An 11250-nucleotide genomic window follows, 5' to 3' on the forward strand; every position below is an offset into this window, starting at 1 on the left:
AGGTAGATAGCTAGTGGGAAGCAGCCGCATGGCACAGGGATATTGGCTTGGTGCTTTGTGACAGCCTGGAGGGGTGGGATAGGGAGGGTGGGAGGGAGGGAGACGCAAGAGGGAAGACATATGGGAACATATGTTTATGTATGACTAATTCACTTTGTTATAAAGCAGAAACTAACACACCATTGTAAAGCAATTATACCCCAATAAAGATGTTTAAAAAAAAATGGGAATGATAATGCTCACCCCTCGGGGTTACTGTGAAGACTGCATGGGATAATATATATAAAAGCACCTGGCTATAGTAGGCACACGATAAAAGATAGCTAATAGTATTTTTCACTTCCCTAGGGTACAGCATCCCCTAAAGAGTTTTATGCCAAGAATTCTCGATGGACGGAAGGACTTATCTCAGCCTCTAAAGCTGTGGGCTGGGGAGCCACTGTCATGGTGTAAGTATCCATCCGTCCCAAGGCTCCTCACTTCACCCTGCTTTCCAATGATCCACCCCAGAGAACAACTAAGGGGAAGAATCTGCCCCCTAGAAATGAACTGTTGATAGGGAAGTTAATAGGACTGAAAGTTTAAAAGGGAGTCTGGGTCTGAATATAAAGAAGATGTGGTACATATATACAATGGAATATTACTCAGCCATAAAAAGGAACGAAACTGGGTCATTTGTAGAGACGTGGATGGTCCTAGAGACTGTCATACAGAGTGAAGTAAGTCAGAAAGAGAAAAACAAATATTGTATATTAACGCATATATGTGGAATCTAGAAAAATGGCACAGATAAACCGGTTTGCAAGGCAGAAATAGAGACACAGATGTAGAGAACAAATGTATGGACACCAAGGGGGGAAAGCGGGGGGTGTTGGTGGTGGGATGAATTGGGTGATTGGGATTGACATGTATACACTAATATGTATAAAATAGATAACTAATAAGAACCTGCTGTATAAAAAAAATTAATTTCAAGAAAAAAAGGAGTCTGGGTCTCCTGGAGCAACACGGGGGGGGTGGGGCAGGCTGGCTGAGCTCCCTGTCTGCCAGGGTGATGGGAGTGGTCTAAAGGTGAGGTCATTAGAGGTTGCAGCTGTCAGTTTCATAACCCGTCTGGTTCTCACCTGACTATCAGGGATGCAGCTGATCTGGTGGTACAAGGCCGAGGGAAATTTGAGGAGCTGATGGTCTGTTCGCATGAAATTGCTGCTAGCACTGCCCAGCTTGTGGCCGCATCCAAGGTAGGACCTGTGTTGGGCTCCCCAGGACACTGTAAGTTCTGACTGGGTTAGAAAATATACCTGGACCATGGCACTAGCCCCAAGAACTGATTATTTATCCAGTATCCAGGTAGGTTGAGTCCCAGATAAAAATTCTGTCTCCAAGGGTCCCCTAAAAGCCTTTCGGCAGGGAGCCCCTCTAACCCACCTCTCCACGTGCATGCCTTTTGTCTTCATCATTTTTATTGCAAGTGGCCTTTACATGTCCAGCCGTGCCAACCTCTGATGAGCAATCGTACGTTCAAGGAGCGCTCAAATAAGGAAAATGCCGGCCCAGTAAGCTGGTTACCTGGTTTGGCTCTGAAGTTCCACAATTAATGTCTGCCTCTCTTCAAAAGGGTCCAGATTTGAACCATTGCCCCAGCTAATCCTAATGCAAAGCTCGTCACCAAAATCCTTCCATGAGTTGAAGAGTTCCCCAGGGAGTGTTCTTCTACTGTCCTTATTTATTGTTGTCCCAAAATAGTGATAAAGCTAGAGTTCGAGGCCACCAAGCAAATAAGCCAGGAATGATTTTGTTTTTAATTTATTTGTTTAATTTATTCATTATTTTTGGCTGTGTTGGATCTTCGTTGTTGAGTGCGGGCTTCCTCTAGTTGCAGCGAGCCGGGGCTACTCTTCGTTGCAGTGCGCGGGCTTCTCATTGCAGTGGCTTCTCTTGTTGCGGAGCACGGGCTCTAGGCACACGGGCTTCAGTAGTTGTGGCTCGCGGGCTCCAGTAGTTGTGGTTCACGGGCTTCAGTAGTTGTGGCTCGCGGGCTTCAGTAGTTGTGGCTTGCAGGCTGTAGAGCGCAGGCTAGGTAGTTGTGGCACACGGGCTTAGTTGCTCCACGACATGTGGGATCTTCCTGGACCAGGGCTCAAACCTGTGTTCCCTGCATTGGCAGGTGAATTCTTAACCACTGCGCCACCAGGGAAGCCCCAGAAATGATTTTTGATATTAGAGAGAGATGCCAGGAGTTGACCCCCTAGGTAGCGATTTTTGAGAAGTTGATTGGTGACCACAGCAGAGCCCATATATTTGTCAAGAACCATCAGACCGACTATCTGATTCCATCCTTGCTGCTCTATGTCGTGTGACACTAAATCTGCTTGGTCCTGGCAGGTGAAAGCTGATAAGGACAGCCCAAACCTGGCCCAGCTGCAGCAGGCCTCTCGGGGCGTGAACCAGGCCACCGCCGCGGTTGTGGCCTCAACCATTTCTGGCAAATCACAGATCGAGGACACAGGTAGCCTTTCAGAAGCAGCGCTTTTCTCGTCCATCCCATGTGGCTGCTCGTTACATTCTTCTCCACGATTCCGACTTCCCACAGTCCTGTTTCCAAATTCTGTCTTATTTTTCATCTTTGTACATTCAAACTTACCTTCTCCAAAGTTGAGACACCACACAAGCATGCTATTGGTCACTCTAGGGCAGGCCTTAGCTAGATTTTCCATTTAGCGATTTCTCTGAATTCAGAGAAATGACTCCACAGGCCTGATTGTCCATTGGGGTGGGGTCTGACCCTAGTTACCCTGTCATTGTCTTCCTCCCTCTCCACCCCTCACTTACATTCACGCGTATGTTGGTAAATGACAAACCAAGCATTTCAGCAGAGCGCTGGCACCGGCCACCTCTCAGGTAAGTGTCAGCTGGGGTGTCATTCGACAAGACCCTCCTATTTCCATCATTGCAGACAGCATGGACTTCTCAAGCATGACGCTGACCCAGATCAAACGCCAGGAGATGGATTCCCAGGTAGGAACTCCATCTCTAAGTCTGGTCAGACTCCATTGCCTATGACACTGACCCCACATATTATTCCTATGGGGAGAAGTCAGAGAGAAACTCGCGGGGGAAATGAACACAGAGGTACATATCACCCCAAGAATGAACGTAAGTGATGCTGGAAGAAACAGCGGAGGTGGACAGAGGTCATTAGTAAAGATCAGAATCTTAACTCTTGCCCACCCGTCTTGGTCTGGCATCCCTCAAAATGTTATCAGCTCTCTCCTAAGTGGACCATAAACTGGTATTTAATAGTCTTATATTGACAATTTTTTGAAAACTTTCAATATGAATTATCTGTATATGACCTTCAGGTTTTTTTTTTAAAAAAGTCAATCCACTGTTAACCCATCAAAGGCGATGCCATTTCTCAGTTTTAGTAAAGTTATGCCATGCAAAATAGGATCCTGAAGAATACCTGACATCCTTGTTCTAGAATTTCTGGTCACAGTCCTGGGGTCAAGTCCAGCTTGAGACTGGTGAAGTCTATACTCAGCATTTTTAGGAAAAGTCATGTGCCAGGTGTCTGTAGACACTGAAAGAACTGAGCTACTGCAGAAGCAACTTACCTATATTGTATGCAAGCATGTGTTTTAGAATTATCCCATGGCGGGGCAGGGAGAACAGGAAAGAGTATTGCTGAGACAAGTCTGGCCACGAGTTGGTAGTTGATGGAGCAATATGAAAGGTAGATGGTGGGGTTCACTGTACCAGTCTCCATCCTTCTGTATATGTTTTACATTTTCCATAATAAAAAGTTTAAAAAGCAAAAAAAACCCAAACCACCTTACTGGGTCTAGTTGCTTCCTCTCTGCCCATCTTCAATGCATTCAGCCTCAACATATTGTAAAAATGTAAATGACGACATGTCAGTTCCCTGCTTAAAAGCTTCTGTTGGCTTCCTTTGGACTTGGAGTAATACCCAGACTCCTTCCCCTGGCCCGTGGGCCACAGGCGTAACGATCCTTGCCTATTGCTCCAACCTCACCTCATGACTCTCTCCCGGTCAAAAGTTACTTCCTAAGAGTAGCCTTTGCTGCCCACCCTTAGTCTTTATCACTAAGTCGCCCTGTGTCATTTGCTTTATGATCAGGTCTTTTCTTGTTCATTAGTTTGTCTCGTCCCCCCATGAGGTAAGGGGTAAGCAGGGACCTTGTCTGTCTGAGCACCACTGTGTCTCCAGCACCTGTAACAGAGCCTGGGGTCCATTATGGGAGCTCAGCAAATATTTCTTGCAGTAATAAATAAAATAATTAATGAGGAGGAATAGCCAAGAACCAACCCTTCCTTTAGTGAGACTGTACCTTTTCCTGCACCATAGTAACCCTAAGTGATACCAACCCCTCAAAAATGCCAGAACCATTGTATTTGGTTCCTGTCTAGACTTCCAGAGAACTGGGGTTGAAGGAGATGGGTTACAACTGGATTAGAATGTATCATATAGGTAGACTAAACATTAGAGTTGCCCTTTTCTTTCCATTTTTTCTCTTTTTATTTATTGAAATAGAGTCGACATACACTGTTACATTAGTTTCAGATGTACTACATAGTGATTTGACATTTGCATACATCACGAAATGATCATCACAATAAGTCTAGTAATATCTGTCTCCATACAAAGTTATTACGATAATACTGACCATGTTCCTTATGCTGTATATTATATCCTTGTGACTTATTTATTTTATAACTGGAGGTTTGTACCTCTTAATCCCCTTCACATATTTCACCCCCCTCAACCTCCCCTCCACTCTGTCAACTACCTGTTCATTCTCTGTATCTGTGAGTCTCTTTTCATGTTATTTTGTTTGTTTTGTTTTTTAGATTCCACATTTAGGTGAGATCATATGGTATTTGTCTTTCTATGACTTACATCACTTTTCAAAATACCTTCTAGATCCATCCATGTTGTCGCAAATGGCAAGATTTTTCATTTTTTTTAATAGCTGAGTAGTATGTTTTTAGTTAGTGATTTATCAGAGGAACATAAGATAAGCCCTACTCCCATTTAGGCATTTGGACCGTGAAGTATCATTCATTTCCAGTAGAGGGTCCCAGTGAGAAAGCATAAAAGCCATTGGGATAGATGGATGAACGAGAGGATGGAGAAATTAGAGCAGAGACAAGGGTGAAATTGAGGACTGGGTAAGCTATGGATAACATGGACGACGAGTCCTGGACGACAGAGGAAAGGGATTAGGTCGACATGAGACCGTTCTCAGGTCCCTGCTCAAAGCAAAGGCCACTTTCCCCACAGGTTAGGGTGCTGGAGCTAGAAAACGAACTGCAAAAGGAGCGTCAAAAACTGGGAGAGCTTCGGAAAAAGCATTACGAGCTCGCTGGTGTTGCCGAGGGCTGGGAAGAAGGTGAGCCAAGGACTGGCACAGCCCCCAGGGAGGGAGGTGGGGGGTTGCTGTGGGCCTCCCCCTCCCATACAGCGGAACCAGGAACTTCTCCCTCCTCCCTTCTATTCACAGGGCATCTTTTTTTTGTGCGGTATGTGGGCCTCTCACTGTTGTGCTCTCTCCCGTTGTGGGGTACAGGCTCCGGACGCGCTGGCCCAGCAGCCATGGCTCAGGGGCCCAGCCGCTCCGCGGCATGTGGGATCTTCCCGGACCGGGGCACGAACCCGTGTCCCCTGCATCGGCAGGTGGACTCTCAACCACTGCGCCATCAGGGAAGCCCTCACAGGGCATCTTTTTTCTCCAGTGGTGAATAACCCATAAGCCCCAAACTGGTGGTGAATAGAAAGCTTTTGTGGTCATCTTTCAAGACCTGAATGTTGACCAGTGGACTGAATGGTCACTCACTCACACCATTGCCTTCCAGACCCAGTTAGCCTTGTTTTTCTCCCCAGGAGTTTAGTTTCAGGCCAGCATCAAGTTGAGTAGTGAATGAATGAATAGTGGTCAGTGAAGGTCCAGCAGACAGGGCAAGTGAATTCCAAGCTTCTGGCTGCCTAGAGCCAGCTATGGGTAGCAATGGCGAGAGACAGAAAGGGTCAGGAGCTAGAAACAGTGTGGAGTGGAGAAAGGTTCACCCCACCAGCCCAGGGACTCTTGGTCGCCCGGAGTCTGTGCGGGCTGCTTTTCTGAACATCCAAAGTAGCCAACTTGATCACAACCAAGATCGTGATTCTCATTGGGCTCACTGACTCTGGGAACCCACCACAGATGCCGCCCAGTCATTCCTGGACACTTGACCCAGGGAATAGGTGGTTATGATTATGTATTTTAGAGCCCAACCTGGCGGCCATTTCTGTTGGCTAGATGAATGTGTGCGTGCACCAAACACTATGAAACATAAGTGACTCTTGTCTTTTAGGAACAGAAGCATCACCACCTACGCTGCAAGAAGCGATCACCGAGAAAGAATAGAGTCACGCCGACGTCCCACAGGTCAGAGTGTAAATCCTTGTTGCCCATCTGTGTGTGTGTGTGATTTCCCCAGTCACTGGCCAGCCCCTGGGAGTGCACGCCACGCCCATCATCCGGTGCTGAGGACCTGCCCGGCCTTCCAAAGACTCCCTCCACAGCCCATGATCTGTGTTCTTTCACTCCTCCCCCACCGCCAAGAAGAGGGGAGCCCAGGGCCACCCCGACAGAAGGGACCTCCCTCCCGGTCCTGCCTGTGTTACCCCCAAACAGTTGGTGTCCTTGTTGGGGGGTGGGGTGGGAGGCTTGTTGCTACTGCTGTTGAGCTGGAGAGCGAAGATCTTACGCGTTTTCTTTTCTGTTTTCTTCTCAGCCTTTTCTGTTTCATCATTTGCACAAACTTGTGAACACCGGGGGACTGGTGGATTCCAAACCGTGACCCGACCCTGAGGCTGCACAGAGTCGGAAGAAGAGCAGAAGTGTCCTGGCCGAGAATGCCAAGGCAGTGCCCCCCTCTTTTGGCAGTTCCATGGATTCCCACTGCTGCTTATGGTGGTCGGGTCTTTTTTTCCCCAAGTTTCACTCACATAGCCAACACTCCCAGGGGATCACCCCTGAAGCCCTGAGCTATTGGGGGCCCCTAACTACAGCAGCTCACAGCAATGGTGCTGCCTAGGCTTCGCCACGGTGCTCCCCGCCGGCCCCCCGAGCCGAGCGTCCTGCTGAGCAAGTGTGGGTCGGCCGAGGCCACTCCCCGGGGCCGGGCGGAAGGAGAGCGAGTGCCTTGCCTTCTAAAGCTGGAGCCCAGCCGAAAGCCTCTGCCCACCTTCACAAGTGAGGGGCGACAGAGAGAGGGAGAGGAAGGGTGCACACAGCCCAGGTCTTCAGGAGGCCACCTTTCTTGGAAACTCCTTGTGACCGGGCTGAAAAGCCTTATCCCATGCTTGAACCCAGCCGGTGAGAGTAGCCACACTTCCTCCCCCCGGAAGGGATCTTCCATGGCCCCTCAGTCGACACCTCCCTTCATACCCAGGCAGGGCCCTAAGAGGGAACACGTGAGGGGTTTCCAATCCCTTTCTCCAAATGTCTGCCTTGGCACCCTCTTGAATCTCAAGAAGATAGTTCCATGTTCTACCTAATGGACAGACCCAGAAGATCAGGCCAACTTACTTGCTCCCAGCAGGAAAGACCCTGGGCTTGGTTTGGTACCTTGAATATTCTGACTGATCTCCATTAGCAGCAGTGCTTGCAGCAACCAGGACTTCAGGTGTGACTGTGGCTAGGCTTGCGTTGCTGCCTGAGTACATCCGTCTTTAAGAATCAGAAGCATGACCTAGAGGCCATCCCGATCTGTCGTTGCCGGTTTGGGTCTTGAAGAGGAAAGCTCCTCAGAGCATCTGGGTCAGGGAAAACAAGAGAGGGGGGCCACTGGCTCTGACCCCTTCCAACCACACATCCCGGGCCCTGGCTGCCTCGCGGACAGGATGAGGACAGAAGGAGCTTGAACGACGTCCTGGAGATGGGTAGCCCGCCAGCACTTCTTCACCTCCAGATGGACCCCAGCATTTAAGTGACCTTCCCATCTTGGACAAACAATGTCTTCCTTCCTTTATCTGTAGCAATTCATAGGTAGTAGCCAACAAGCACTTCCCAGGACCTGTCCCCAAGGACCATTGCTGAGTGTTGCTACGTGACAGGTTGTGAGACTCCCTTTTGATCACTGTGAATCAACTCTCTCTCCTTCCTAAGCCCCCACCGCCAACTCCCTTTCTCTGCATTTTCTAACTAGGGCACTCAAAAACCTGCGTCCCATGAGCTCAGATTATGAGACGCAGATGTGTGATCTCCATACTGGGCTGACGAGGCGGCAGCAGTAGAAACTGACCGGTCTTACGTTTACTGCTTCTTTGTGCTCAACTATTTTTCCACCCAAGCCTCAGAAGGAATGATGTGTAGCATCCCTGGCCCAGCTGTGCCTATTAAGCCAATTGGTGTGTTCTCAGCATGGGTCAACACTTCCAAACGTGGCTGGTCCTCACTTCCAGAATCTCAGCCATTCAGACTATTGTGCTCCAAATTACCGATGGGGGGAAAATCTAGTATATGGGACCAGATTAGGATTCCCTGAGTAACGCTCCCTCTAAAAAGAAGCCACAGTAATTTTTAAAACCTTCATGGGCTTCTCCGGAGTAATAAGACAGTTAAGAAAGCACTTAAACAGGAACACAGGCTAATTCAGTCTCACATGAGGAAATATATGTCAGAATTAGTATAATTACTTTTATAATCGCTTGACTCAGAAGCTAGTCCATTCTCTAGCCCAAATCAAAATGTCGTACCTTGGCTACTCTAAAAATGAGCGTGTTATCCTGGGTGTGAAATGCCTTGGTTAAAACAGGAATCACATCCTCAGGCTAAAAATGAACCTCACAGCCTTTTAAATTAGTCACTGAGCATCATTCGTGACTTGAGTCTCATGGGTCAGTGTGAATGGGTCAGAGCAAGGCAGGACAGCAATGAAGTGATGCCTTAGCGTTGACGAGAGGCCGAAATACAGCCGTATCCATGATTTTAATTGTGTAGCACAGTGTCCCATATCTCTAGAGTAAGGATATGAGTGTACATAATAAGGAAAAAACATTGAAGGAAAGACCTACCTCTGTGGGGTTATTTATATCTGAGCACGGAGTTTAAATGAGACTCGAATTTAGATTGTTTGCTGATTCTGCTGCCCACAACAGGATCCCTAGGCTCCTACCTGAATTGGAGTCCCTGACCCAGTGGCTGGAAGAACCATTGTCCAGAGCATCCTTTCTTGGAAGTGTCTGAGCTGCCAAGGCAGACAGCAGGGTTTACACTGGGTACCACGGGGATCATGAGCTCATGTCTCCAGTCCGGTTGGTTTGCTTCGGCCTCTCACTGAGGAGCTGGTTTGGGGCTTGCACCTGGGTGGCGCCTGCTTCTTGGCCAGCTCCTTAGTCTAGAGGGATCTCCTGGCTCCACTTACCTTGGTCTTTACCAAGTGGTGATGTTCTTGCTACCTTCTACCACCTTTCTGCGTCTCTGGAAATCCTTTCTGCCAGTGAAAGCCTTCAGTCCTGGCATTGGCCTTCCAACCAGACTGGCTTTGCCCGGTCTCCGCCATCCTCGGTCCTCCAGAGACCGCGCTGCCTGTTGCATAGAAAACCACCACCTCGGGCCTGCCAGCCATCAACACAGCATACCGGGCCAGCTGTCTACTGCTCACATCTCCCAGGTCCGGACCAAAATACAGGATTAGCAACCCACAGTGGCAACTTGGCCTCTCACCCCAGGAGCCAAAGCAACATGAAACAATTGGTCAAACATCGTTGGGTCCGATTCTGAGAGTAGGTGATTTCCAGACATGTCTTTCAGGTGACCCTCAACTACCTCAGGTTTGAAGGCCCTAAATTAGGCTGATTACTACTCACAGGGACAAACTGAGGGGGTTCAGATAAATCTTGGTGATAACGCAATTGTCTCAAACTTATAACAAACTCTTTCACATTTAGGTTTTCAGGGATGGGATTGGGTTTTTTCTTCTGTTTTTAACCTTTTCCCCAATTTTCCATTAGAATAGTTCCTATAAATGAATTTCATTTTTCACTGAGTGCCTACCTTCCCAGGGCAGGTAGCCACTGGCTTTGTTTCCTTCCAACAGTACTTTTATTATGGTATTAAGACTTTCCTTTGTATAATACATTGCATCTGTGTTTTCAATTTTTCAATAAATATTTCAACCTGGCAATGGAGAGGAGTGGTGATAACTGACCAATCAAAGTGGTTTTGAGGTCTGGGGTTTCAGTGAAAAGCCTACATTTATATCCCAAGGTTCACTGAATCCACTTAGCTCTGCACCTCTGGGAATGTGTCTTAAAAACAGGACATTTTCTGAAGCGTAAAACGATTGCATTTCCTATGCTACTTTAGAAAAAAGAAACATTAGTTTGCACCCCTTAGCACTTTTCCATCCTCTGTATCCTCTCGTCCTTGGGAGTGATCAAACAGTGTCTAAGTGTTCAATATAGTACTGTAATTTATCTAGAAGGCCAGGTCACTGCATGAAATCTGGGGTCTTGAGCCATGGATATTCCCTTCTCCACCCTAAAGATGTAAAAATAATCTGCCATCTGAAAAATGCATGGGGCGAATTCTGCTTGGGGCCAGAAGCTGCCAATCACAAGGGGATTCAGAGCGAGCCAGTCACAGCTACCAGAGGATTTGCAGAGGGAGCTGACAGAATGGGGCCGGCTGCATGGTGACTTTCCCGGGCAGGATCGTCTGTAACCTAATGCTGCCAGTGTGTTAAGCCAAGGGCACCTGCCAGGGAGGAAGGGAGATGGGGAAGGCCTGGGGTTGGCAAGCAGGGGGATTGCCCAAATGACTCACAAAGGACAGAGAATGAAGCAAGCCATCGGTAGAGTCTGTAACTAAGGAGGTCACATGATCAGGAAAACTGAAGGAAAATAGTGTTGAAAGTGCCCAGTGGGGAAGATGATCTCGATAAATACAGAAAATGGGAAACCCTTGCCTACAGCTGTGTTTTTCTGCTCTCTCTAGCAGGATGCAAAGGTGAGCCTGCTCCATTTGAAGCCCCACTGATAGAATGGACGGTTCTTGGTCACAGCCCTCTTGCATGTCACTCCTGGAGCTTGAGTGTGAAACTGAGAGGTCCAGAAAGCCAAGCAGAGAACCACCTGGAGCAAACAGGGGCCCCAGGCTTTGAAGTGCCTTCTCCCCGAAACCTGCACATGACACTGACCAGGTGCCCCAGAGGCTCTGGTACTTACCCCCTTAGGGGTCTTTC

At 48.1% G+C, this 11250-nt stretch overlaps 1 protein-coding gene across 1 annotated transcript in view; it reads left to right on the forward strand.

The window, feature by feature from the left end:
* HIP1 (huntingtin interacting protein 1) overlaps positions 1–10195 on the forward strand; it is a 153175-nt gene extending 142980 nt beyond the window's left edge. Inside the window, exons 26-32 of the mRNA XM_027126129.1 lie at positions 349–449; positions 1136–1241; positions 2386–2509; positions 2957–3018; positions 5306–5414; positions 6373–6446; positions 6796–10195. Of these exons, the coding sequence (XP_026981930.1) occupies positions 349–449; positions 1136–1241; positions 2386–2509; positions 2957–3018; positions 5306–5414; positions 6373–6425 (555 nt within the window). The 3' untranslated portion in view covers positions 6426–6446; positions 6796–10195. The remainder of the gene's footprint in view (positions 1–348; positions 450–1135; positions 1242–2385; positions 2510–2956; positions 3019–5305; positions 5415–6372; positions 6447–6795) is intronic.
* Positions 10196–11250: the final 1055 nt, after the last annotated feature.

The sequence above is a fragment of the Aethalodelphis obliquidens genome, unplaced genomic scaffold, assembly GCF_003676395.1.
Source record: "Aethalodelphis obliquidens isolate GAN/ISIS:26980383/991018 unplaced genomic scaffold, ASM367639v1 scaffold30, whole genome shotgun sequence".
NCBI classification, from domain to species: Eukaryota; Metazoa; Chordata; class Mammalia; order Artiodactyla; family Delphinidae; genus Aethalodelphis; species Aethalodelphis obliquidens.